At 60.9% G+C, this 26,523-nt stretch overlaps 1 protein-coding gene across 1 annotated transcript in view; it reads right to left on the reverse strand.

Annotated features, from left to right (window-relative positions):
* The window catches only part of DNAH17 (dynein axonemal heavy chain 17), a 95,255-nt gene that overhangs the window by 12,849 nt on the left and 55,883 nt on the right, over positions 1–26,523 (reverse strand). The window contains exons 45-68 of the mRNA XM_055333969.1: positions 26,326–26,499; positions 25,939–26,146; positions 24,963–25,128; positions 23,112–23,214; positions 22,256–22,403; positions 21,776–21,867; positions 20,538–20,699; positions 19,862–20,026; positions 19,469–19,660; positions 15,529–15,795; positions 14,322–14,483; positions 12,826–13,059; positions 11,554–11,718; positions 9,946–10,041; positions 9,561–9,778; positions 7,459–7,666; positions 7,139–7,254; positions 5,561–5,753; positions 5,011–5,246; positions 4,272–4,394; positions 2,737–2,941; positions 2,142–2,306; positions 1,819–1,959; positions 1,421–1,591 (exon numbers count right to left, since the gene is read on the reverse strand). Of these exons, the coding sequence (XP_055189944.1) occupies positions 1,421–1,591; positions 1,819–1,959; positions 2,142–2,306; positions 2,737–2,941; positions 4,272–4,394; positions 5,011–5,246; positions 5,561–5,753; positions 7,139–7,254; positions 7,459–7,666; positions 9,561–9,778; positions 9,946–10,041; positions 11,554–11,718; positions 12,826–13,059; positions 14,322–14,483; positions 15,529–15,795; positions 19,469–19,660; positions 19,862–20,026; positions 20,538–20,699; positions 21,776–21,867; positions 22,256–22,403; positions 23,112–23,214; positions 24,963–25,128; positions 25,939–26,146; positions 26,326–26,499 (4,110 nt within the window). The remainder of the gene's footprint in view (positions 1–1,420; positions 1,592–1,818; positions 1,960–2,141; positions 2,307–2,736; positions 2,942–4,271; positions 4,395–5,010; positions 5,247–5,560; positions 5,754–7,138; positions 7,255–7,458; positions 7,667–9,560; positions 9,779–9,945; positions 10,042–11,553; positions 11,719–12,825; positions 13,060–14,321; positions 14,484–15,528; positions 15,796–19,468; positions 19,661–19,861; positions 20,027–20,537; positions 20,700–21,775; positions 21,868–22,255; positions 22,404–23,111; positions 23,215–24,962; positions 25,129–25,938; positions 26,147–26,325; positions 26,500–26,523) is intronic.

Genomic DNA, 26,523 nt, shown 5'->3' on the forward strand with positions numbered 1-26,523 from the left:
GGAGGAGGGGCGGCCGACGGCCCCTGGCAGGAGCGAGGGGTGAGGCTGAGGCGCTCTCCCCCCTGACCCTGCGGGGGAAGCACTGTCCTGCCCCCTGGGTCCGGGCGAAACTTTGTATTCACCTTGGTTTGTCGCCGTGTTTTTAAATTGTGGTAAAATACGCAAGACCACTTAGGCTGTTAGCCCTATTAAAGTATGAAATTGTGGTAACTTCATGTGCACAGCCCTCACCGCTGTCTAGAACCAGAGCGTGTCCATCCCCCCAGAGGGAAGCCCCTGAGCAGCGCCCCCCGCCCCGCCCCCCGCCGCGGGCGCCCCGGGTCTGGCTCCGTCTGTCGATCTGCCTGTTGTGCCCGTTCCGTGTCCAGGGAATCCTACAGATGTGGCCTTGCCCGTCTGGCTCCTTCCACCCCGTGTCTCTGAGGTTCATCCACGCCCTGGCAGCTGTCAGAGCGGCAACGCTCCGTTGCGTGGAGAGACCACGTCTTGTTTATCCGCTTGTCCTCCAGTGGACGTTTGGGCCGTGTCCGCCTTGTGGCAGGTGTGAGCAGAGCTGCTGTGAACGTTCGCACACTAGTCTTTGGGGCACCTACATTTCCGGGGGGGTTTTCTGGGTCACGTTCTGTGTCGCCTCGTCACCCGTGTGCACCAGCTCTCTGGGCGTCCAGCAGGCCGGGTCTCGGCCCCTGGGAAGTGGCACGGCCGCTGCGTCCCAGGTGGACAGCAGGGGAGCCCGGGCGTCGTGCAAAGGCACCCACGCGGCAGAGCAAAGGCTTTCACCTGAGTCAGACCCCCGTTCCTTCTCTCTCTCTCTCTTTTTTTTTTTTGGTCAAAAGAAAAACATCTTTGAAAATCTAGGGGGGAACACCAAGGAGATGCCCTCTCAGCGGGGAGAGAACTCACAGAGGGGCTGCCATTCAGGGATTCACGGATAAAGGAAAACCCTGACCTGGATCCTGACTCGCAGTTTGAGTCTGGATGCAAACAGCCTCCCAGAAGTTGGTGTTTCCCCCCGTGCTTACAGGACAGAGTGAACCACACGGAGGGGCTGTTTCATCTACTTCATGGAACACAAATCTGAACTATTCCAGCTGGTCTGTATGAGCGAGAGGAATGTTTATTCCTTTGTACCTGTATCTCCTTAAGAATTAGCACTGGGCGTCCATGGTGGTTAACCACCGGCTGCCCACCAGGCAGGACGGGCACATAACAGGGTGATGTGTCTGTAAAATTCTCCGTAATGGGTCCCCCCCCTTCAGGGGCTCCCACTTAACACTGGCCTGATGGCAACTAAAGATTAGGGTGTGAGCACATCCCACAGCAGCGGTGGCGGCAGGAAGGGCATCACCTGGGAACCTGCCTCGTGGACGAGCCCTCCTACGCCGGGGCCGCGAGCTTAGAGCAGGGAGGCCAGACCCACCTGGAAGGCCACCTGGGCCAGGAAGATGAGCTTGTCCCGTTCGAAGAGCCCACGGGCCGTGTACATGTAGACGGAGTAGGTGATCTCGTCCGTCAGGTTCATCACCCGCTGCTTGACCTCCTTGGCGGGGGTGGTCTTCTGGATGGCCTTCTCGAACACCACGTTGAAGGCCTGGGGAGCGGCGTATGGAGGCTTGGGGGGCTGGACTGTGAGGCCGCCCAGGCTGCCCGCCAGGGTTCTAGTTTGTTTCTGTGGTCGGTGGGGGTCTGGGGCACCAGGGGAGGGGCCCCTCGCCGGGGTGCTGGCCCCAGGGCGGATCCCGTGCAGCCTGGACCCCACCTGTCCTCCCGATGGCCGGGGCTCTGTGGACACCAGGGGCCCGGGACCCGGAGCCGCACCTTGAGCGAGAACTGATAGATGGGGTTGATTTTGTTGAGGTCGTTCAGTATGAAGTACAGCAGGGAGGCCCTCTCGGCGGCTGGCCGGTAGTTCTCTCTGGCCTCGTTGATTTTAACCTCCGTGATTTTTGCCTCTTTCACCTTCAAACAAATGGGGCTTGAGTGGGACCAGCAGGTGGACGGCGCCGGTGGGCAGTGGGTTCGTCCCCTGTCTGTGGGATCGTCGGCTGGCAGGCGGTGTGCCACGCGGTGCCTGAGCCCCCCCGTTCCTGGTCTGGGCCCCAGGGGCTGGGGGGGTGCAGGCCCGGGAGGCGGGCTCTCACCTTCTCCTCGATCTCGCTGGCCGTGTGCTTGGTGGTCTCCAGATTCTCTACTAAGGCCGTGTCCCCCAGGAAGTTCCCCGATGCGGCCGACAGATGGGCCAGCAGGGAGTCTTCTAGCTCTTTCAGAACAATCTTGAATTCATTTTGGGACTTGGTGAGGTTTGCCTGCGGGCGGCACAGACAGCCGGGAGGGGGGTCAGGCGTCGGCCGCTCTGTGCCCCTGCCACAGCCCAGACCCAGCGGGGACGGGAGGAGCAGGGCCAGCCTCATACGAGTTGGCAGCCGTGTGGCCGGGGCGGGGGGACCGCCCTGAGCCCGTGTGTGCTGGTGGCCACGCATGGGGACCCGCCGCAAAGACCATGCCCGCGGGGCCGTCTGGGCACCACCGACTCCTCTTCCGTCAGGGAAGCGGCTGCTTGATTTGGAATTAGGTTTGGGAGGAAGTAGGTTTGGGGAAGAAGAGTGGCTCATTCCACTGCACACAACGTGATCGTGTGACAGGCTGGGGCACGGTCAGAGAGATGCGTCAGGGAAGTTCACAGCCACCCGAGTGGCCCGCCCTGGGCCACGTGGGGCTGACGTCAGGCCCCCGTACCTTCAGCTGCTCTAGATCCGGGCGCTCTTTGGCCACCACGGCCGCTAGGAGTTGGTCCTCGAGCCCATCCCTGGTGACCAGGAAGTTGATCAAGGTGCACTGGGCTTGCATCTCGGGCTTGTAGTGTGGGTTGAAGTACTTGGTGTGCAGGATGAGGCGGAACTTGGGGTGGTACTCCATCTCCTTGTCACCGATCTTAATGAACCTGGTCGGTAGGGGACGGAGGGAGGGGTTCGAGGGGCTCCGGCGGCAGCAGCACCAGCGCAGACCACCTCCCACCACCCCCGGGCCTCTCGCCGCCCTGAACCCTCCTCTGGTCCCCAGGAAGGGACGGTGTCTCTTCTCTTTCTGCTCTTCCTCTCTGGCCTGTGGCCGGGACCTTCTAGAAGGGGCACCTGTGCTCTCTCTGGCTGCTCAGTTCTGATCTTTATAGTCGCACGTGCCCAGCTCCAAGTGCACATCATACTCCCCTGGGAGCCGGGACAGAAACACCACCTGGGCCCCGCCGCAGAGCCACGGACGTCACAGACACTGACATCCTAGGTCACAACAGCTCTACGTTCTGGAAGCTCCCGGGAGAATCTGAAGGCAGCCAGGCCCAGACCCCGGTCCACTGGCACTGCGGTCCATCTCTCCTCTCTGCTCCCACTCTGCTCCCCCTCTTCCTGGCCAAGCTCACTTCTTGGGGCCTCTGTAACTTCACCCCTCGGACATCACCGCCCACGCCAAGCTCTTCTCCGAGGCGGAGATGTCAGAGTGTTCATTTTCGCCTGTTCTGGGCTCCTGCACACGCCCCTACTTTCACAGGGGGTCACAGCAGCTCTGATGCTTACGTTTTGAAAGTTGATTTGCTTCTCTTTTTATATTAGAAAAGCAATACGTGTTCAATGCATCAACCACTGAACGGATAAACAGGATGAGGCACATCTGTCCAGGGGACTGTGACTCAGAACCACGAGGTCCCGACACACAGGGGCACGGAGTGGCCTTGAACACACGGCCTGGGGAAAGCGGCCAGACGCAAGGGGGCACAGCTCGTGCGATTCCCTTGTACGGATGCAGAACAGGGAGATCCGTGGAGGCAGAGGGCACGCTGGCGAGTGCCAGGGGCTGGCAGCTGGGGGGCACGGCAGGGGCTGGCTGCCGTGGGCGGATCCTCGCACATCACAGTGAACGCACCAAGTACCACCGCATTGTTGGCCTTAAAACAGCTAATTTTATGCGATGTAGATTTCACTTGAATAAGAAAAAATAGTGCTACGGGCTCAAGATCTGGAAAATGCATAAAAATAGAAGGAGAGCTTGGCCATGAGGGCTGGCCGTCCGCAGGGGTCACTCGCACGGTGGCGGCTTTCCTGACCGGAGCGTGGCCCCACTATTTCCCATCTCTCCCCGGGCACTGGCGTTCCACCGAAGACCCTGCCGCCCACCAGGACAGCGGGAAGCTCCCCGCACCTCCCCCTTGCGCGGAGGCCACACCTGCCCCTGAGCGAGTTCACACGGGCCAAGCGGTGAAGGTGGAACGTGGCACTCACTTTCCCTTTTTAATGGTGTTCCTGCCCAGCAGCGGGTCCAGCACAGGGTCCACGGTTTCGCCGATGTTCTCGATGAGCAAGGTGTCCCCTTCAGAAATGGCCTGCTCGATGATGTCCAGGTAGCTGTGCGCATGATGTGGGGCCATGTAAGGACGCGGGCCCAGAGATGGCACCGCTGGGCGCCCAAGGAGGTGGCCCTCAGAGCCAGAAGGCACCAGAAGACAGGTGCCCAAGGGGCATCCGTGCACATCTCCCCTGGGGGCCTTCGGGAGGGCAGCCCCCTTACAGCTGTCGAGCCAGACATTTTCACACCCGTGTCTGGTCCCCAGGCCCCGGTGTACCAGGAAGGCAAAATGGGGTGGCCCTAGTGACCACTGTGATGAGGAAATGTGTCCCACTAGAGACGAGAAATGAGAAAATGACCAGCCTGAAGCCTCATGGTTGGCAGGGGCCATGTGGGACTCAAGCCTGGGTGATGTTCCGTCCCTGGAGCAGCAGGTACTGGGGGGGGGGGTTTGCGGAGAAGAGCCCTGGGGTTAATTCTTTACTGTTGGTGCTATTCCCCAAGACCAAATATCGCAAGACAAATCCACCTGTGGGCCAGGATCTGTACGTAAAGACGCACCTGCCCATCTGACCAGTGCGGACACCTCGGGTGTGTTTCTAAGCACAAGGGCCGGCCGGCCAGCAGCTAGCTTTGGAGCCCCCACCTCGCCCCGCCTGCCACCACGGCCCCCACCTCTTCTGCCCCAGGCGGATGGCTTTCAGTTCGCTGCCGTATTTGTTTTTGATCCACTTGATTCCTTGCAGCTGGGCGTCCACGATGAGGGGCCAGCGCTCCGTGTTGCACAGGATGGTGGCATTCTCGGTGGACATGCGGTCGCTGGGGAGGCCCTGGTTGTTCCAAGTGGCCACGTCGGCGTCATCCGTCATCAGGCTCAAGGGGTCCAGACCTTCTGTGATCGGGATGGGAACCTGCCAAGAGGAAGTGCTCGCTCTTAGAAGGGGTGAGGTGGCCTTGCTTACTGCCCCACGGGGAACAGCTCTCCAAGTGACGGGGCTCTGGTTGGACCACGGATGAGCCGCGTGGTCTGGAAGACCCGCACTTACAGCGAGCGCCCTGATGGAGCGTCTCGGAACCCACCAGGAGGGGCGTCAGCATTGGCCACACTGGGCCACAGCGCAAACCCGCCGCGGCCAGAGCATCAGTGAGGGTGACGTGTGGCTGGTCTGCCCCGCCGGGGACCTCCCTAGAGTTCCCGAGTGACGAATGCAACCGAACCTCTTACCTTTAACTTCTTTATATAAGGGATCCAGAATTTGTCCATCAGCTCATTTCGGTATTTCTTGGTGAAGTAGCCCACGTAGGAGACGAAGGCGGAAATCAGCAGGACGTCCCCGCACAGGGTGACCCCCTGGCTCTTGAAGTTCTTCACCGATTCAGCCCAGCGCACGTTTTCCGATGCCAGTCCCCCTACCAGCCTAATGTGACCACGTGGTCAGTGGGGGGAGGAGGAATGTTGGAGGGTCACTCACGCCCGAAGACAGGAAGCAGCTCCCACCTCCCAGTGTGATGAGCCTGGCATTTCAAACCCTTCCTTTGCTCAGTGCTTCAACACTGGACATGCTCGGGGGAAATTTTTGGGAATAACTGCTTTAGGGAAGCAAAACTAACACTTTCTGGGGGCAACTGGGGGCCAAGTGCCCCCTCCCCAGCCTTCTGCACTGACATCAATTCTGAGCTGACATGATTTGGACATTTCGCCCACATGCTACAGCTGCTGCCGGGACACCACTGAGCACAGGCTAACTGGCAAGTCTTGGCAGAGGCGGAGTCTGGATGGTGGCCACAGTGGCCACAGGACAATGTGGCATCCAGAGGGCACCTGGCCCCATGCGGAATGGGGACGGCAGGGTTGGCGTCCTGCTCCTCTGGCCACCTGCCTGAGAGCTGGCCCCTGACCCGAGATGCGACATCCCAGTCTGAGAGCATTGAGATATTTGTTGAAAGCACGGGTTGCCTGATTACGACCCCTGAGGTCTGTCCTTAGCATCACCCCCAGGAGCCCTTGCTTCCCAAAGACCAAAAGACCTCTTTGCTTTTCTTGGTGGGTATGTCAAGTCCCTCAAACCTACAATGGCATCTGCACTCTGCTGGAGGCCGTTGTCAGGTGGCCTGGGGATCTCCGAGGGTCCCTGGGTCTCACTGACTACCACCTGCCAACAGTTGCCAGCCCTCCGGGCAGGGGACTCTGTGCCAGGCTCCCAGGGCTCACTTTCAAAAGCAGGAAAAGAAAGCCCTGAAGCCTCGCTGCCCCTGGTGAGCACCCGAGGCGTCGGCTAGTCCAAATTGAGATGTGCACGTGGGTTTTGAGGACCCGGAGTGAAAACATGTGCGGACTGTCTCAGCGATCGTCCTCACAACGACTGCATGTCGAAATGATCCCATTTGGGGTTCAGCAAAATACATCCTCAAAATTGGTCTCATCTTTGTACTGTGCTAAGGTGGCAATGGGAAAACGTAAGGGGTGGGCGTGGCTCGAGCTGCCTTCCCGTTGGGACAGCGCGGCTCTGGAGGCCACGTGTGTAATCAGGGCGTAAAGGGCCGCGCAGGTGGAGGCCCTGGAAGGCCGTACAGACACCACGGTGCGGTGAGAACAAGCCCCCGTGGACGCTGCCTCCCGGGCGGGTCTGGGTTAGGGTGGGTTCTGTGATCCCAAAGGTCACGAGGTGCACAGAGGTCCTCTACCCAGGAGGTGGAGACACTGGCCGATCGTCAGTCAGTGGGTCTATCCTGTTCTGTGGGCCTGTCCCTTCCACGGGCACTGGCAAGACAAGAGGGTGGCCCGCGGGGCGGAGCGAGCTACCTGTTAGCCAGCGAGATCACCCTGTTGGTGGCGTCGGCCTCTTGCTGGCACTTGATCTTCTCTGCAGTTGCCTTTTCAAAGGCCGACGTGAGGTTGCTCAGGTTGGCATTGAGTTCCTGGGGGAACAGAATGGCCAGGAAATGGGGCGGTGGTGGCGTCCCAGGTCCCGACAGAGCACGCACAGCATGGAGCGGGGCCTCCCGGGTGGGCGATCTGGTCCCTGCAGCTGCGCTGGTCATTCACAGCGGCCACACTGTGCTGACCCCGCCCCGCAGGGCTCTGACCCCGGGGGGAGCCCCTTGGGTGCGGGGAGCACTCACGGCAATCTTGTTTTTGATCCGCGAGAGCTTCTCTTGCGCCTCTGCTAGCTCCGCGTTGGCCTCCTCCAGGGCCTGCCTCTTGGGGGCCACGTCGCAGTACACCTCGTAGAAGCGGACGATGTTGATGCACCAGGAGCAGAGGCCCGCGGCGGCCGTGGACTTGGAGCGGATGAACTCGGGGTCGAAGGTGGGGTTGCCTTGGTAGGGCCTGGAGAGGGAGCAGTGGGTGCTGGCGTGGGCCCTGGGCCCCAGGCCGTCCTGCGTCTACCCCTCCAGCCGTCAGGGCCGCGCTGGTACGCTCTCTGGCCGCCCGTCCCAAGCAGTTACGAGGGGAGCGCTGTGAATTGGGGTTTTGGGGGGGTGTCTCAAAGATGAAGAAAAGAGCGAGGCACGGTGTTCTGTCCCCAGAAGTTGGGGAGTGAGGGGATGGCCTGTGATCACATGAAGGAGGGAATTGCATTCCTCGTTCTCTGTTCTGGAGCTTTCTGTAGGTGGTCCCGTTTCATTCTCAGACCCCACCCGTCAGCAAGAAAACCCGGGTTCAGGGGGCTGGGGGCTCAGCGACTTGCCCTGAGTGCCACCTGAAGGAAGCTGTAGCCCTCGCGTCGGGGGCCGCGTGTCAGGCGCTGTTCTGAGAGTGTCCTGAATGGGGGCTCCTGGAGCCTGCTCCCCTTGGCATGTGTCATCACCCCATGGCACCGTGGGGCGACAGGCCCAGAGAGGCTGAGTGTCTCTCCCGACGTGACCCAGTAGGGAGGGGGCAGCGCTGGCAGACACACGGAGCCCGTGCCCTGGAGATCCCTGGACCCCCACAGCACCACCTCCACTCCCGGGGCGGACCGAGGGAAAATCCCCAGAGATGCACCCTAGACCCTTCCGGAAACCAGTATTTTTAGGCACAACAAACTGAACTGTCAATAGAAAGAATTTCGAATGCGTAATTCGAGGTAGTAACTGGTGAGTGGCCCAAATTAGGGCCGGCAGCCCGGCTCCTCGTCCCCTGGTTTACTTCACGCCTTGTTTAGGTTGATACTAAAGCGGGTTTGCACCCTTCAATGCACGTCAGACACGGGGGAGCCAGTGTGGTGGAGCCGGCCTGAATCCTCCAGAGGCCGCAGCGCTGCGGATGCGCCAGGCCACCTGCCGCCGAAGTAGCCGGAGAACGTGTCCTCTTGTTCCGGCGTTGGGTGAATGGCGGGAGCCCGACAGTCTCTGTATATGTACGGCGCCACTGCCACTGGCAGGGGCTAGCCCAGCACGTGGGCCCCTGGGTGGGAGGCCCGGGGACGTGTGTCTAGTCTTGTCCCACACCCACCCCACAGCTACAAGGCCAACCTGCTGCACACTGTCCCTCTGGATGTGGTGTTTACGGTGACAACAACGGAAAGAAAAAGATCACGCCTGATGGAGCCCAAGCCAGCGGAGGACACCCACTGCACATGTGCGTGCGTGCAGGTGTACTAAAGTGTTGTGTACATGGGTGTGTGTCATGTGTGCACGTGTACATACAGTGTGCATGAGTGTGCGCATCATGTGTGCACGTGAATCTACAGTGTGTGTGCATGGGTGCATGTGCATCATGTGTGCAGGTGTACGTACACTGTGCATGGGTGCATGTGCATCATGCGAGCATGTGTATGTACAGCGTGTGTGTACATGGCTGCATGTGTATACGTATATGTACAGCGTGTGTGTGTGTGTCATGCGTGCACATGTGCACAACTGCTCTTGCCTCTGGGGGCCTCTTCCCCGCTCCTGTGGCCCTGCAGCTGCTCTGCCCGCCTGGCATTCTGGGGCCGTGTGTAGGGTCGCTGACCCTCCCATGTCTCCTGTGGGGAAGGGGCTGCCTAGACTTGGGGCCACGGGCCTTCCCACCTGCTTTGGCTCCTTAGGTGGGGGTGGGGGAGGCAGTGGGTGATGAGACGCCCCGGGAGCCCACGCTTCACCCCGGCACCGGGACAACTCCCCAGCCGCCGCCTGCCGAGTCTGGGCCCCCACCTTGCCCACCTGCCCACCCTGATGAGCACAGGCTGCCTGGGGGAACGGGGACCATGCAGCACCGGCAAGAAGTGAAGTGAACCCCAGGCACGGCCCCGACTCACTTAAACGCTTTTAGGCAGGCCTCGGGGATGTGCTCCTTGTCGAACTTTTTCAGGGAGTCCAGGAAGGTGTCCACTTTGCCCATCATGATTTTCGCGGCTTTCCAGCTCTTGTCCTTGGGGATCTTGCCCCCAGGGGCGGTCAGGATCATGACGGCGGCCGTGACATTGACCACAGCGTCCGGGGGGGACCCAAAGGACTTCAGCTCCATCAGGTTGTTCTGTAAACGAAGGACAAGCAGCAGCTGTGAGGGGACAAGGCCCCACCGCGGGATTGGGAGGCCCCGTGACGACCGGGGATGCCGCCGAGACCATGGGGTCCCCGCGCCGGCTCCGCGGCTTTCTCCCCGCCCTGGCCAGTCCCGCTTCTTTCGTTTCCTTCCCTTACCTTGTTCAGCGTGTCGAGAGCTTCCTGCGCCGCCAGCAGGGCCGGCTCCGCCTTGGCCAGGTCCGTTTCGCAAGCCTTTTGTTTCTCTGTGACATTCTGGAAGGAAGCCACGAAGGAAAGTTCAGTGCAGGCGGGGGTGGGGACCGCGGCCGAGTGTGTGCACGTGTGCGTGAGTGTGCGTGTTAGGTGGCGCCCTGGGCACGAGGGAGCGCAGCCGGGAGTGAGGAGGGTGGCCTCCCCCCAGGCCCATGCATGAACTGTGCACATGCGTGTCCCCCGTGGCGGCAGCACTGCTGTGCCCCATGCCCCCCGTCAGCCTGCCAGGTCACGGGTCACCTCCTGGAGCCCACCTGTCTCCTCCCTGTCCCCTCGCCCCTGCCCCTCAGCTCTCAGGCTAGAAGGAGCCACACAGGGGCGTGGGTTCGGGATCCTGGAAGGGGGACATTGTTCCGTGGGCCTCAGCTTCCAGGACTGGAGGGAAACCCTGGGGCCACACGGGCCCTGCGCCGCAGGCTCCGAGGCCTTACTGTCTGTTGGTGCCCTTGTGTGATCTGTCTGGGATGGGACACTAGGGAGGTAGAGCTCGCCCTCCCCTTAGGGCCGAGACCCCCGCACGCACCCCCCGACGCACGCGCTCCTAGTCAGGAAGAGCCCCTCTGAGCCTCTGGAGGGCCTCGGTGCGATACGAGGCAGTGGGGGCTGGGGCTTTGCTGGCACGGAGGCGGGAGGTCAGGAGGGACAGGGGGTCTGCAAGGCACCTCCTGGAGGGTCCGTCCAGGCCCGGCCTTGAAGGCCCACATGGGGCGTGGCCGCAGGCCTGGGCACAGGAGGTGAGGTCTCTAACCCGGGGGCAGTCCCCGAGGGGCCATTTCCGGATGCCGGGGTTGGAGAGGGACGGGCGCCCGGACACTAAGGGCCACAGGAGTGGCAGATGGCAGGTCACGGCTTGGGGTGTGCTTGTGGGGCCTGGCTCGGATCCTGACGATGCCGCCCGCCTGTTGCCGACCTCCCTGGGCCTCGGTGGGTTGTGGGTGTGCGGGTTACGAGGAGGAATGGTGTGGGGCTTCTGCCGCCCTGCCTGGCCCATGTCCTCCTCCTCCTCTAGCACCTGGTGGCGGCCTTCGGGCCCCTCGTCCTCCAAACCACTTGCCACCAGGCCATGCTCCATCTCAGCAGATCGCAGGCAGTTACTGGATACTCTCCATTTACACACTCACGCGGGTGCACGGCTGGAGGCCTCAAGGGCATGCAGGGCGGGGGTTGGGGGGAGCCCCTCGGGCAGGCCAGGGGCCCCCGGGGACCAGTGACCCTGGCGGCTCTGGGGACGTCTGGTGCAGCGAGTCTGAGGCCCAGGACTCCCGCCCGAGGGGCTTCTCAGACCTTCCTGGCCCCCGGCATCTGGTTACAGGGCAGACCGTGGCCCGGAGCTGGGCTGGGGCCCGACCCTGCATTTCCTCCCAGCTCCTGGAGATGCCGCCTCCGTGGCCTGGGCAGCCCTCCTCTGAGCGGGGGGCCCGTGCTCGGGAGAGAAGCTCCCAGCCTTTGCCGGGGCCGGGAGCGGGCACCGAGCCTCGGGGAAGGCCGGCGGGGAGCGAGCTCGGCGCGCACCTTGTTGATGACTTCCACCTTGGCCTCTTCCTCGTCGGCAATGGCTTTCTCTTGGCTGACCTTCTCGGTTTCCACGCCCACCACGTGGATCAGCTTGTCCGCATTCTCATTTTTCTGCTTGAGCTCAGCCTCCTGAATTGCCAGCTTGGCCTTTAAATCATCCACCTGGGGGAGGAGATCCCGAGAGACGGGCAAGGGTGGGTCCTGGCCCCACGCACAGGCTGGGGGCAGCGCTGGGGGCGAGGGCCAGGCTGTCGTGGCTGTGCCACCCGGGGCCTGGCAGGCAGGAGGGAGCCTGGGGAAGGAGTGAGGGACAGGACAGGGTGGGACTTGCCGCCCTGTTCTTGGTTTCTCCCACAAGGAGGCCCCGGGGTCCCTGTCCTAGGACCATGTCTGGAAGGTTCCTCTGGGGGAAAGAAGTGTCCTGCTTGGGGATCCCTGGGTGGCGCAGCGGTTTGGCGCCTGCCTTTGGCCCAGGGCGCGATCCTGGAGACCCGGGATCGAGTCCCACGTCGGGCTCCCGGTGCATGGAGCCTGCTTCTCCCTCTGCCTATGTCTCTGCCTTGTCTCTGCCTTTCTCTCTCTCTGTGTGACTATCATAAATAAATAATTAAAAAAAAAAAAAAAAAGAAGTGTCCTGCTTGGCCGGGCTCCTCTCTGATCCCTCCTGAGCAAGCTGTCCGGGTGGGAGCCGTCCTGCTTGGCCCCTCCAAGGTCTGTCTTCCTGGAACACCCCCTGCCGTACTCCCCCCAGACCCCTACAGGGGTGACCTTGACCCATGCCACGCTGCCTGTGGCTCTGGTTCCAGGGGCTCGGCCTCTCTGGGGGCAGAGGCGGGTTTACGCCTCAGCAGGGGAGCAGGGGCTGTCGTCTGGGCTCCCCTGGGGACACCAGCGGTGGGCAGTGAAGGTCAAGGGGCCGGGCTGCACTAGAGAGGGCACCTAATAAAGCCGGCAGAAAACCTAAAAAAGAAAACAAAACCCAGAGGACGGCAAAAGCCTTTCCAAGTGGGCACCGCAGTGTGCAAGGTGTCTCAGGGCGTGTGGTCACAGATGCCCGTGACCTGATCCCACAAATCCCACTGCGCTTGGGCCCACGTAAAGCACCCAACAGAGTAACAGCACAGTTGCCAAAGCATTTTGAATCCATTTTTCATATTAAAACCCCCACGTTCTCCGGGGTTTGAGAATGGGAGCTTCTCCGAGGCGGGACTCCTGTTTCCCTCACTTGGGGGAAGGTCTGGAACCTGCAGGCGGAGCCGCCCTCCCTACCTGGGACGCCGTGCTCTGCAGCTTCATCAGCCCGTTCTCCAGCCTCTCGATCTTGGCCACCAGCTCCATTCTCTTCTTGGCCAGTAGGTTCTGGTACAGTTTGATCTGCTCCAGGAAGGTTTTGGGTGTGGTGTAGTTGTAGCGCCGCTCGGTGGCCAAGTACAGCTGGGACATCTCATTGACCGTTGTGTGCACGTAAGACATGAAGATGCTGATGGAGGTCTTGACCTCTGGCTGCAAAGGTGAGTCGGGGCGTTAGTCCCCTGTTCCCTTGGGGGAGCAATCCCACACCCCTTAGGGGCCCGGGGAGGAGGCGGCTGGGGACCCCGGGTTTTCAGCAAGGCCGACCTCCCTTTCCTCGCCGGGACCCTGGAGGGGAGGCACAGCCCCTCAGCCTTGGCCGTTCAACCTGCTTGAGGCTCAAGACGGCAGTGCCCTCAGGGGCTGTCGTGGGCGCTGACACCATCTCTTCGAGGGCTTGGCCAAGCACCAGGGACACGACACAGCTTTATCACTGGGACTACCTCTCCCCGACTCACACGCCTGCATCCCTGGGAGACTGCAGGGCCTGACCACGTGTTGGGGTGACCCGGGCAACCCCAACAGTGAGCATTCACTGTGTATTTCCTATGCTGGGTCCTTTCCCACACCAGGGTCACAGCCACCACCATCTGGGCCGCCCCACCTGCCTGAGTGCTCTGCCCCAGGAGCTGTCCGTGCAATACCCAACTGCAATTTGAGTCAACGTGGAAATGTGTTCACCCGATGCATGCTTCCCCTTCGGCATCTACTCTGTGGCCCTCCCTGGTGCCAGCAGTGGGGGCCGCTACCCCCGATCTTAGGAGGCCCCTGTCTTGGGGCTGGAAACCCATGCCTATGCCCCAGGGAAATGAGAGAAGTGCCCCCCGCATCCCCAGTAAAAGATGAGGAGGCTTAGATCACCCACCACCCCTGTCAGCAGGGGCAGGTCAGAGGTGAGGGAGCAGCCCCGGGGGGAGCCCTGCTGGAGCCCGAGACAGGAGTGAGCGCGGGCCTCTGGATGCCCTCAGAATAAATGCAGGCGCGCCTGTCAGCCCTGATCAGGGACTGTGTGTAAAGCCTGCGTTGCTCAATTTGTGGGCACCCTGGCGTCAGCTCTCCTGACCTGGCCCTGTGGGGCAGCGGCCGCAGGGGTGGGGCACTCCGAGCCAGTTGAAACCAGTGGCCCCTGGCACAGTAACACAGGGCCGTGAAGCCAACTACCAGCGGCTTGTCTTTGTTTATGATGTTGGTATTTGTTCACTGTGAATTATTTAGCGTTGATTTCAGTTTTTAAAAGTACTGCACGAGGACATCACGGATCTTGGTGACTGAGGTCACACCTCCTCTCCCCCCTCTTATAGTCCTCCAGGTCGTGGAGGCAGAGGGTGCGGGGTTTCCCTGTCCTGGGGGCAGACCCTCCTGGCTCTGCGCACCAGCACGGAGGGCGGCAGACGGGCCGGTGCCCAGTGACCCACCTGAATGCCCTCAGTTTCCTGGAGGAAGCGCGCGCTCACGGACACCAGGGCATCTTCCGGCCACTCGTGGAACCAGTCGATGGCCGTGCAGTTGACAACAGCAGGGAATTTCCTTGCCCGCACACGCAAGACGGAGCCCACGGGAGAGAAACACAGGATCACCTGGATGCGGGACAGGAGAGCGGCTTGTGGGGCCCGGGGTGCTGAGGGCTGAGCTCGGGAAGGGAAGCTCTCTGCTGTCTGCTTCCAGGTGTCTGCGGAGTCACCCCGGCTCCGGCCTTAACATGCAACTGGTGCACATTCCACTGACTTCACACCTCTTGTGGGGAATGGGGAAATGCAGACGGCGCCCCTGGCCTTCTGACGTGGCTCCGCGGCGGGGACAGCCGGGTGAAGGTCCGAGCGGGAAAGAGCACCATCGCTGGCAGTGGAGGGCCAAGGACACGGAGCCTCCTCCAGGTCCCTACGACCACGATGGTGACTAATCCCCAGACAGCCTGGGACCTCAGCCACAGGCGGTGCTGTGCACACGGGCCCTGGTGCCCATTTGTGGGACCGGGAATAGCCTCAGCCGCTGGGCCCCTCCTGGCTCTGCAGCCCCTTCCTCCGTGGTGTAGCAGGTGCCTCCTGGAGTGGCCATTCCACAGGAGAAGGGCCGTGCCGGGCCCTGGAGGAGGAGCCCAGCAGAGGCTGCATCCATCAGGGTCTCCCTCGGGGGCTCCTTCAGCCCCCAAACAATATCCATGGGTAGCCCCGCATAACCCAGACTGGGGACAAGAAGAGGGACCGTGCCGTGTCTGCATGGAGCAGGGGTAATGGTAGCCAGCAGGCCCTGGGAGAGCTATGGGGGGTGGACCCTCAGGGTCGGGGTCGGGGGCAGCATCTGGTCGGGGCAGCTGCCCCTACTGGACGCTGATGAGAAGGGAGGAAAGGATCCGAAGGGCCCTTGGCCCCACGGGTAGTTCAGCCCAGCGTCCCTTGGAAGGAACGTTGAAGGTCGAGGTGCACTTATAAATCTACTTAAAATCGTGCATGCGGGGTGTGTGTGTGCACAAACACCCGTCGGCGGGCGTCCATCGGGCAGTGCACCGTTTGCTCTGAAGGCCTAACATACGCAGACGGGAGCAGCCCCTGCCGCCGCCCCCAGGGGAAGGACCTGAGCCCTGCGGCGGCTGCTCCCCGGATGCTGTGAGACCAGGGCTCCTACCTTAAGCTGCCTGCGCACTTTCTCAATGAAGAACTTCCAGCACGTTTCCCGAGTGTCGGTCATGCCAAGGGACTTCACTTGGGGCCGCATGGAGGAGATAATGTTCTCCACCTCGTCATCCATAAACAGCCCCGGGATCTCCCCCGAGGCCAGCAGGTCATTGATGAGCACCAGGAACTGCTCCTCGGCCACCTGGGAGTCTGTCATCAGGAACACCGAGGGAACGTTCTTCACCGCCGTCTTTATGTACTGCGCGCTCAGGTCAACCTGGATCCAAGGGGGACACGGTCAGGGCCTGACGACCACCCTGGAAGGGACGTCTGGGGGTCATCTCTGTAAGACGTGTGCAGGGTCTATGTACAGGGACCTGAAACCTTGGGTGGGGAGCACCCGTGCTCACTGCAGCCCATGGGCGGGAGCAGCCCAGGGGCCCATCAACCGACAGACGGATGGACCAAACGTGGTCTGTCTGTATGATGGGTTATTGCTCAGGCACGAACGGGAGGGATCTCCTGACACCTGCTACAACATAGATGGGTCTGCAGCGATGCCAGGTGAGGTCAGTCCGTCCCCAAACGCCGGGAACTGCGGGATTCCACTTGGGTGAGGTCCCTGGAGCCGCCAGGGTCACAGAGATAGAATGTTTGGGGCGGGCGCCACGGGCTGGGGGCAGAGTGGGCTCGTGTTTCAGTCTGGGGACCGGGCGTGGTGGCGGCGGTGGTTATAAAACGGCGTGATGCAAGTAATGCCACCGACCTGTATGGTTACAACGGTAAAATTTTGTGCTGTGTTCGCTTTACTACCAAGGAAAGAAAAAGAAAGAAAGATAAAACCTCAGAGACCCTAAAAAAGGTCTCGAATCAATGCGCTCCAGGCTTGGGGCTCAAGGGTCAGGAGCTGGCGCTGGACAAGGACACAGGGACACTGCATAAGGCTTGTCCCGCCCCTAGTGGGACTTAAAGAAGCAGCTCCACAGGAATAACTGCACGGTCAGGGCTGGAAGAATGAATGAAGGGGAGCAGTAAAAAGGAACACACAGGAACATCACACAGCAGCACAAATAGTTGCTATTGTCCAAGGATACAGTCCAGGGTGCGTGTGCAGATCGTCTGGCGCTGCCCCAGGAGTCATGCGCCCGAGCCGAGGGTAATGGCTGATTTTCCGTACACCCCGTGGGCCCCTGTAATTGCTCACAGGCACCCCGAGGGGCTCAGTGCTGTTTGGCAGCAGCCCAGCAACCCGGCCTCTCTGTGCAGAGACGCGTCACCAAGGCCCCGTAGCTGGAGGTGACTGCGGTGGAAAGCCAGCCTCGGGTTCCGTATGTTTGACACGAGAACAAAAGCGAGGGGAAGCCCTGAGCTTAGAAGAGCCAGCGGCGCAGGTCGGCGGGGCCTGGGAGCTGACAAGGCAGGTGCTCCTGGTCTGGCGGTCCTGCTGCGGCCGTTGCACGTGGGCCCATCGCCACCCCCAAGGCCGTGGAGGAGGGCAGCGTGCCTGCGAGTCGCAAGTCCGCCCCTGGCAGGTTGTCAGGATGCTCCCGGGGGCGCGTCCCTCCTGTAGGTGGGGGTGGCCGGATGGGAAAGCTGCCAAGGTCCCCCAAGTTCAGGTTCCAAGTCTGATCAGACTGGCCGAGGTGCGCGAAGCTAATTTCGTAGCTGCCCAGGTCCGGGTGGAAGTTTCTGGAAAGACTGAAGGCCGTGAAGGCCTAGGAATAGGGATGAGAGGCCCGCTTGGGAAAATGGCCTGTGCTTGAGTCCTGGCCACTCCTCCTTCTGCAAAGTCTGCACCTGGCGCCTCTTCCATCGCCACCTGCAGGTGCTCCACTCGCTGCAGGCTTGGGCCCCCAGGAAGCCCACAGCTGCTCGTGGCCCTCATCCTGCTGCCCCTGGATTCCCACCCTATTGGGTTGCGGGGCCAGTACCTCCCACTCCCAGCACTTCCCAATCCCCAACACGTGCCCCGCTCCCCTAGATTCCTTGAGGGCCACAGGCGGAGCAGCGTCATTTGTCCTTCGTGACGCATTTCCTCCGGGCACTGGCCTCCTCCGGGCACTGGCATCTTGGCTGCCCTGGCCCCCAGCCCAGTTCTGATCCGTCCTCATTTCCTGCCCAGTGGAGGCACCACCCTGCCGGTCCCAGTTCCAGGCACAGACGTCACCGCCAGCTCCGAGAGCTCAGCTCCTGTGAGCCCCTTCCCCACCCGCGGTCGAGACGGAGGTCCAGGTGAATCTAGGGATCGGCAGTGACGGAGGAGCACACGTTCCCATCCCTGGTGGGGCCCCCTGAGCTGGCCCGGGGTCCCAGCCACGTCCTGCCTCCACACGCTCCCTCCTGCGCAGGCAGAGACCACGGGGCCACCCTAGACTCAGGTCCCTCCTTTGCCCGTCCCTACACCGTCCGGTCCCAGTCTTTGTGGGGTCACTGGGCTTTTGCCGCAGCTCCCCACAGGTCACCCCACGGCACTCTCCGTGGGCCTCAAGCCACTCTCTACTTGGTTCTGGGGCACTCCCAGGTCTTGGTCCTCTCTGCTTACTCGATGGCATATCATGTTCTGGGGACCGAGTCCAGGATTTTCCACGAGGTGCAGTGTCCCGCGGGGGTGCTTCCAGACCTCTTTCCTGCCGCATCTCTAACCTCCAGTGGGCGCCTGCAGCTTATGGTACAGGTGGACTGTAGAGCAAAGTCCCATCCCTAGCAGCACGGTGCAGGCCCCGCTAGCCCCGTCTCCTTCCTTACTTCCAGATCCACGGAAGCAGCGGCTTCATCAGGGTCAGGGACGGCTAGCGCGAGCCGGCTTGATGTGGGTGTTGAGAGGACAGGCCTCGGCGTGGCTCAGACTGAACGCCCACCGCTGGCCCTAAAGTCAGGAACCAGGGACAAAGTCCACACAGGGACAGAGCAAAGGGCAGGATGCCGTCATGAAAGTAACCCCATACAATGTGGTTACTGGTTAGTAAGACTAGAAACTTTCCGGAGAAAACCCAGTGAGATGATACAGCGCAGGTGCGACGGTCCTAATTGCCGGCGAGCGCACTGGGGGAACCCGGGTGAGCGGCCTGACTGGCTAGCGGACGGGATGGGGCAGCCGGTCAGGAGACCGCGTCTGGAGAACCGGGTAGGAAGAGCTTCCCTTAGTGCAGGGACTTAGAAAACACGCAGGCTAGTCCTCGGATAGAAAGAGCAGAGTCCGCTGGGGACAGTGACAACCAGAAGCCAGACGCTGATCCGAGGGGGCCGTCCCCGGCTTAGCCCGCCCGGCGCTGCCCTTCCCGGCGCCCGTGCCGGCCGGCCGCCTCCCCCACCGGGAGTCCAGGGCGCTGCGGCCTCGGGGCCCCGTGGGCTGGGGGGCTGCCGCCCGGTCCGGCACCGTCCGGACGCACAGAGCAGCCCCGGCACCAGCGCCGAGGGAGCCGCGCCCGCGTAATGCGCTCGAATCAATCTCAGTTCCAACCTGAAGCGCTGCGAGGATTGGGTCTGGGCTAATCGTGTTTGACGAGCACACAGTTCCCTGACAGAGCAAATTTTCGGGAAAAAGAAATCAATAAAAAGCCTCGGCGGCGTATCTTGGGGATGGGAGACCTGTTTACGCTAATGTTTATTTAATTAATTCAAAAAGCAGCCTTCCCGAATCCAAGTTTGTAGTCAGATACCCCGTAACAGCCCTGAATTATTTAATCTGGCCAACGGGGGATGACGCAGAACCACCCCCGTGACCGGGGCAGGAACCGGGTCTGTGCTGACTGTGCGGACCCTGACCCACAGGCCCTCTCACCTTTGCCACCGGGGCGTGGGCACCGGCCGACACGTGTCCCGGCCCTCGGCATGATGAGGAGCCTGCAGTGACATACGCTCTGTGTGCTGGACATGCGAGCCGTCCGTTTTCTCCCCCCGCCCCCCACCTCCCACCTCCAAGGGTGGCTTGTCAGAGAGCCACGTCTCACCTTGAGGTCCGGGATCCCGTAGCCCTTCTTGAGAGTGATCTGGAACACGTCCAGGGCGCTGATGTAGGCGGCCAGGCGAGAGAGGCTCTGCTTGCCGCTGCCGCCCACGCCCACCAGCAGGGCGTTCCCACGGGGGAACTCCAGGATGCGGTTGATCCTGCAGATGTGAGCCACCGCGTCTTCGAACAGCACCTGCAGAGGCCAGAGGGACACCTCAGCGCCCCGGCGCACCCGGACGCGGCTCCTCCCGCGGCACAGACTCTCCTCCCAGCCCGGCCGGTGTTCGCTGCGAGTCTCGCAGCCCCAGAACGCCAGCGAGGCGCTGGTGATGAGACACGACAGGAGACCGTGGCCCGGCCCCTTGCCCGGGCTGTGCGCTCAAACAGCGCTCACCAGGTTCATGACTGCGTTGACTTCATTGTAACTGTCCAGGACGTCCGCCAGCAGCTTGTTCAGGTGAGCCACGTCGGTTACCGAGAGGTATTTGGGCTCGCCGATCCCGTGAGAGAAGTGGCAAAACATATTTGGTTTGGCAAACAGGAGCTCATCACCAAGATCCTAGAAATAAGGGGCAAGGCACTTCTGTTGCTGGCCACCATGGGCATGCGCAGGTCATCAGTAGCAGCTCCGGTCCCTCGCCATCGTGCTCCCCACCTGCCCCCCAGGATGCCAGGCCAAGTCTTCATGGGCCCAGACCACTGCTGCCAGGGCTCTGCAAACCGTCGGCAGAAATCCCTAGTAGGACGGTCCCATCCCCATCACATCAGGAGGAAGAAATGAATCTGCTGAGGACGTCAGGACATACCGGCAGAGCACACTGACCCATACAGGCCTTTCTTTACCCCAAGTGCATGGAGGGGGGTCATCACATCCTGCCCTCCGAGGAGTCAATCCCTTCTCCCTCAGATGTGCATTCATGTGACAGAGTCATTTCTTGGGACCCAGTGGGTCCTTCCCATCCCCCCGTGAGGGCCCTTCCAAGAGTGCTGGCCTTATCATTGGCCCCAAATACCATCATTGCCGTGGAGTCTTTCTGGGCTCATTGGAGGGACTTGGTGGCTTGACTCACATCAAAGAATTTCTTGGTGGAAGCCATGGTGACTCTGCGCAACGTTTCCTGGTCTTTCTGGTCAACCATTTTGTCTCCATACACTCTTTCAGCTTCGTGCAGCCAGAGGCGGACTAGGTCAAGTGGTATTCTCAGGATCTCCGTGGTGGAGAACAAGAGTCCCTGCCCCAGACACAGGTGGTCAGCACCTTTAGCTGTGCTATGAAGGCCAGCCAAGTGCGGTTCACAGGTGAAGCAACAGAGTGGTCACTTGCCCAGACAGTGATCTGTCAAGCCAGGGAAGCCACTGAGGCCCAAGGCCATGCAAATCCTGGAGGCTTGGAGGGTGTGTCGTGGGGAGAGATATGGGGGGATTCTCACAAGACAGAGCAAGGTCTTGACTCTCTAACAGGGTGGATAGTGGAGAAGGGACAAGGGGGCACGGCCAGAGTGGGTTCCAAGCTGGGGCTCTGCAGCAGGTCTGCCTATGTCTAGTCCTGGCTTAGCCATTTACTGACCAAGTGCCCTGGGGACATTCAACACGTTCTTATTGAGGGCCTGCCATTTTCCAGACTCTCTCTGGGGCTCCAGGATCACAGCAACAAGGTAGGCTCTGTCTTCATGGAGTCCACATTCTAGTGGGAGATGCAGCCAGGCAATCAGAGTAACAAGGTAGTTATACATTGTGACGTGGGCCATGAATGATATAAAGGGAGGCAGTGAGATAGTGTAGGGGTGAAGAGGGACCTCTAGAGGACACGACATCTAATCCAGAGTCTTAGATTCTCCTTCTGTAACATGGGGATATAGGAGCACGTTACACGTATTTTTGGAGGAGAAAATGCGGGTGTAAGTGGCCAAACCTGGTGCCTGGCTCAGACTAAACAGTCAATAAATAAGAGAAAATATCATCACTGTCATTACCAATACCGTCATCATCATCACCATCACCACCACCCCCACATATTGCCATCATTATCACCATCACTCTCATCATCACCATCATCGTTAACACTGCCATCATCATCATCACCATCACCATCATCATTACCACCATCACCATCACTACCATCATAATTGTCACCATCACCACCATCACCATCCTCACCACCACCACCACCACCACCACCACCACCACCACGACCACCACCACCACCCATCATCACTATCCATCCATCATTTTGCTTTCCCTCCTGAGAGCAGCAGAGAGCACCTATGGAGCAGGGACGCTGGCCGTAACAGGCCTAGAAGAGCAGTACCTGGAAAATATTGGAGAGGTCCCTGAGGTTGAAGACATAGTGAAATTTAATGGCCGTGGGAAGAAATGTTGCAGTGACTTTCTGATGCAGCGCTGTTACAGGAAAGAGATACATCGATTCTCAGGTACTCTTAATGGCCTCAGGAAGTGCAGAGCTTAAGGTATAGTCTCTAAAGCAAATGGACTATGAAATAGCGACAATTTAAGTAAGAAATCTGCACGGCTGACAAGGGGAGAGGTTTGCTGCTCTACTGACGTGTAAATCATTTCTGTACACTGAATTTCCAACCCCCCCGCCTTCCCCTCGAGCAATTGGATTTCATAATATCTCCTGCTGAAACATAGCATCATTTAAAAATATTGATTTGAAAGTATAAATAAAATATTTACCAGGGGAAACTGTGAAGGAGCCATCACCATCAGCCCCATAAAGCAGTAGGGCTGTGCCGACAGGAGGGGGGGATGAGGCTGGTCAGCTTACCCAGGGCGGAGGCCACCAGTTGGCTGCTCATCCTCTGAACCACCATGGGGACTGAGCGAAAGGTCAGGTGCTGGGCCAGGATCGTGTTGTAGATGGTGGCGAGGGCCTCCTGGCCCGGGAAGCTCACAGCAAACACGCAGAAGTGGCGCTGCCCGGAACAAGCACAAACCCCCATCGGGCAGCCCGCGGGGACCAGCCCGTGGCCGGGGCTGCCTTCTTCGGGGAGCAGACTGTCCTCATCACCCAGTGTCTTGTGGGCAGGGTCGGAACGGACAGTTTCCCTTCCTTGTGCCTTATATATGGTAAAATCCCATTAAATATTGATCCCATCCCCAACAGCCAAATTTACACTTCATGATCTCAAGCAAAATTTTGGCGGAAGCCAAGGAGTGTCTCAGGGCGCGGCCCAGGTTTTATATTCTAGGTCCCTATCTGCTTAGGTACTTCAGAGGTGAGGTCCTGCCTGGGCGGGGTTGCAGGTGTAATACAGGATATCCCGTTAAATCGGAGTTTCCGATAAACAACAAATCGTTGCTTTCAGTATAATCATGTCCCAAATGTTGTACAAGACACGCTCATACTAGGCAAGTATTTGTGGTTTATCTGAAATGCAGATTTTACCGGATGCCTGCAGTTGCATTTGCTAAACCGGGCAGCCCTTCGGGTCCGAGGGAGGGCTGGCTGGCGTCTCGCTGCCCCGGGAATTCCCTGACGCACGCCGAGAGCTTAGGGATCTCTCCAGGGGACGTCGGCCTGCAGCCCCGACAACACCCCGGATCGATGCTTTTATCTTCTTGTGCCAAAGTGAGCCTCAAACCCACAGGGGCTGGATCCCCGGAGTTTGATTTGTGCCCACCTGGAGTCTGGGATCGATGGTGAAAGATCCGGAGGTGGGGTTCATGCAAGCCACGTACTGGCAGTTATGGATGTCCTTCAGCGTCAGCTTCTGCCTGTCGTACCTGCGAGGGAGACGGGCGCAGGGTTGTGCCACCAGCCTGCCGGAGCCATCGCGGGGCCCCCAGCCCCCCCAGTCATCTCTTGCCTGCGGTGACCCCGCAGAGAAACCTTCGATAAATATAGCTTATATGTGAAAACATCCACTTTTACTTCACGTTGTCGAGAAGGATTTTGCGACGGGAGGCCTCGGGGGGCTCCGAGAGCCGCGGTGCCGGCCCCCGGGACATGCTTCGAGGGCCGCGTCTGCCCGGGACCGTCACAACGAGCAGCGAAGGCAATTATCCGACAGGCCGAGCATGCCCTAGGACGGAGCTGCCCGGGGCTCGGGTGCATTGAAGGTTATAAAGCTCGTCCCGTGCGCTTCTTACCCCTCGGGGTCCCCCACCCCCCGTTAAGCACTTGGCCTGCTGGGAGCTGTCGCCTGTTCCTGTGGCTTCACAGGGATCCCCGACCCTCCGGATGCCGGGCCCCGTGAGTTTTAGGCGCCGCGGGTGCTCTCCCCGTCCTGCTGGCTCTGGGCCGTGCTCGCGCGTGGGGCGGCTTGTGGGCCGGTGCGAGCCAGGGTTGGGCCCCAGCCTCGCAGGCCATGACCCTCGGGGAGGGTGAGCGCCCCACGCCGCTCCTGGCCTGCTTAGGGCCGGCCCCTTGGCCTGGCTCCGTATGCCCCCCAGGGAGCGTCCTGGCACCCCGTTCCCGCCGAACAGGCCGTTGCTTCACTGCTGACCTTCCTGGCTCCCTATGGCCCGGAGCTCCGCAGGCCAGCGCGGCGTGGGGACGAGGCGGGGACACTCGCGCGTGCGCCCGATGTCCGGCTCTGCCCCCTGTTCACCCCTCCGTGCCTCTGGTTCTTGCCTCCAGCGCCCGATGATTTCTGACGGGAGTTCTTGGCTTCCTTTGGTCTCAAAACCCCAAGGTTTGGCCTGAGCCACGTTCCAGCTCATTACAGGACCCTTGTGTCAAGACACACTTATTTTGGGGGCACTTGGGGGGCTCAGTTGGTAAAGCGTCTGCCTTCAGCTCAGGTGGTGATCTCAGAGTCCTGGGATCGAGTCCCACATAGGGCTCCCTGCTCCGTGGGGAGTCTGCTTCTTCTCCCTCTGCCTCTGTTCCTCCCCCCACTTGTGCTTTCTGTCTCTATCTCAAACAAATAATAAGCCCTTTAAAAAAAAAAAGACACACTTATGTTAACTGTACTTCATGCTTCCTGATCTTTCCAAATCGCAGACGTAAACGTGCCACCCTCGGCTTCCTGCTGCCCATGGGACAGGGCTTCTCTGGCCAGCATGGGTTTTGGGGTCTGGCTGCAGCTGCCCTGCGCATCCTCTCCCTCTGGCTCTCACTCCACAGCCACACGGGGTCCTCCACGGGCCACGTTTCCTCCCCCCCAGGCCCTTTGCACGTGCCATTTGCTCTGCGCAGGCTGCTGTTCCTCCAGGGTCTGTCCACGACCTGTCCTGACCCCGCTTCTAGCTTTCAGTTGCTGGGCGGCCTCCCCCTGGGGCATGTCTCTGCCCCAGGCCGTGGACTCCTCTGGGACCACAGTGGGGGGGGGGTTCCCTCAGAGCTCCTCCTGCCTCTGCAGCACCTCTGTCTCCCCTGGCAGATGGACCCCAATGGGAGAGGGACCTGTGTGACCTCCCTGCATGGGAGCACTTGGCCACGGCTGCCAGGACAGGGCCTAGACCTCAGTGAAACGCCCTCACCCTGGCGGTCCTGCACCGTCCCTGTGGCCCCCACCCCGCCCACTTACCAGTGTCCGTGGTCCATGTGCTGCCGGATGAGCGTGTGGGGGGCCACGGTCCCGTACTTGTCCACCTCGGGCATGTTCATGTCGTCGATGAAGTAGATCAGCTTCCTGGTGCCTGGTGGACCGTAGTTCCTCCCGGATTTCTTCTCCAGCGGCTTCTCAAGAACCCCTAGAGGAAGGAGCCGCTTGGCTGTGGCCATGTCGGCTCCACTCTGGTGGGAGGTCCTGTGGGGCCCAGGGTCCCCAGCACCAGATGCAGTGGCCGAGGGAGGGGCCCTGGATGGGGCACCGGGGCTGGTGGGGCTTTGACCCCATCACCCCCAGGAGCAACGGAGTGAGCCATGGGGCATGGAGGGTCTGCGCCGAGGGCAGCGGACAAGCTCAGGGCCCCCTCAGATTGGCCAGGGTGCAGCTCCCCAGGGGGTGTGCCCAGGAACTCTGGGAACAGGGGTCCTGGCTACTACTCCCATCCTCCTACTTGTGGCAAAAGGCCAGTGCAGGGGTGTGGCAGGTGAGGAGGATCCTGGCCAGTCCCTGGGTCTTTGGTGGAAAGGGATAATGGGGAATGTGGGGGGGTGGCCATGTGGGGTGAGCACGATTAGAGGTGTCTATGCTGGGCCCTAAGGACCCACCCTGGTCCTTGACCTCACCCTGCACCCCTGCACCTGGCCCCAGCAGCTCTCTGCACCCCAGCCTGCCCCCGCCCCACCCCTGCTCCTGGCCAGGGCCCCAGCCTGCATCCCAGCTCCTGGCCCTGGCCCCACCCTGTACCCCAGCCTGCCCTCTACCCTGCACCCATGTTCCTGGCCCTGGCCTCATCCTACATCCCAGCCTGCTCCTCCCTGCACCCTAGCCTGCTCCTCAGCCTACACCCCTGAACCCAGCCTGCTCCTCACCCTGCACCCCTGCTCCCGGCCACAGCCCCCCCTGCACCCCAGCCTGCCCCCCGCCCCACCCCTGCTCCCGGCCCTGGCCCCACCCTGCAGCATGGCTGAGGTCGTGTAGAAGTTGAAGGGCACGGCCTGCACCAGGTAGTCGTCGGTGCTCAGGCTCTCCAGCTTGTCTCCCATCAGCACGGACTTGCCGGTGCCCGCATTCCCCACCAGCATCACCGGCCACGACTTCTCCATGAGCAGGTCCATGAAGTAGCGGATTCGGATGGTCTCTGTCGTGTGCACCAGCGAGGCCTGGAAGCGAAGGAGGAGCCTCTCATTCCAGCTTCCCGCCGACGTGCTCGCCGGGGCAGTCTGGTCCCTTGTCCTACTGTGGGCAGCTGTGGGCCCCTGGCCGTCCGTCGGGAGGCCCGAGCGGGGACGCTGAGTCCCGCTCCCGACTTGTCCGTAAACCGTCGCCCCCGCGCAGGTACCTGCAGCGGGATGTCAGGGTCCAGCGCGAAGGCCGGCACTTTTTCCGTCCACGGCAGGAACTTCTTCGTGTCGGGGTCTATGTAGTAATCAAAGATGGTTCCCTGCGACGGGAACTTGATCGTTTTAAATTCATTGATCCACCACTTGCTGAACTCGACTCGATAGTCCACGAGCTGTTGGGAGAACACAAACGTCGT

Source organism: Nyctereutes procyonoides, unplaced genomic scaffold, assembly GCF_905146905.1.
Source record: "Nyctereutes procyonoides isolate TBG_1078 unplaced genomic scaffold, NYPRO_anot_genome, whole genome shotgun sequence".
Lineage (NCBI taxonomy): Eukaryota > Metazoa > Chordata > Mammalia > Carnivora > Canidae > Nyctereutes > Nyctereutes procyonoides.